We start from the raw sequence: 350 nt of genomic DNA, 5'->3' as shown, positions 1-350 counted from the left end.
GCAGCAGTTTTATTTTTAGTTGTTTTCTTGCTGCTGCTTGCTGCTGTTTGCAGGGTCTGTTGCAGCAGCACCGCTGCTGCTGCTGCTGCTGCTGCTGCTGCTGCTGCTGCAGCTGCTGCAGCTGCTGCAGCTCACACACAAGTAGTTCTTATATGTATATAGTGCTTATAAACCCCAAATTTATTGTCAATTGTAATTTGTATGAGGTAGAAATATAAACAAAAAGAGAAAAAATATATAAAACAAACAAAACTACCACACTACCCTCCAGCGGCCTCTCAGGTGTATAGGCAGCTCCGCAGCACCGGGCCATACAAAGCCTTCATACAACACTTCCGCCTTCTCCTCAT

At 45.1% G+C, this 350-nt stretch overlaps 1 protein-coding gene across 1 annotated transcript in view; it reads left to right on the top strand.

Moving 5' to 3' along the window:
* Window positions 1-201: 201 nt before the first annotated feature.
* EMH_0047410 (protein kinase, putative) overlaps window positions 202-350 on the top strand; it is a gene marked incomplete at both ends in the record, with an annotated part of 3,617 nt that continues 3,468 nt past the window's right edge. The window contains one exon of the mRNA XM_013496276.1: window positions 202-206. Within this exon, the coding sequence (XP_013351730.1) occupies window positions 202-206 (5 nt within the window). The remainder of the gene's footprint in view (window positions 207-350) is intronic.

The sequence above is a fragment of the Eimeria mitis genome, genomic scaffold, assembly GCF_000499745.2.
Source record: "Eimeria mitis Houghton genomic scaffold, Emh_scaff2018, whole genome shotgun sequence".
Classification (NCBI taxonomy): Eukaryota; Apicomplexa; class Conoidasida; order Eucoccidiorida; family Eimeriidae; genus Eimeria; species Eimeria mitis.
Note: the sequence above shows the minus strand (reverse complement) of the source record. Positions and strands in the feature narration are given on the sequence as shown.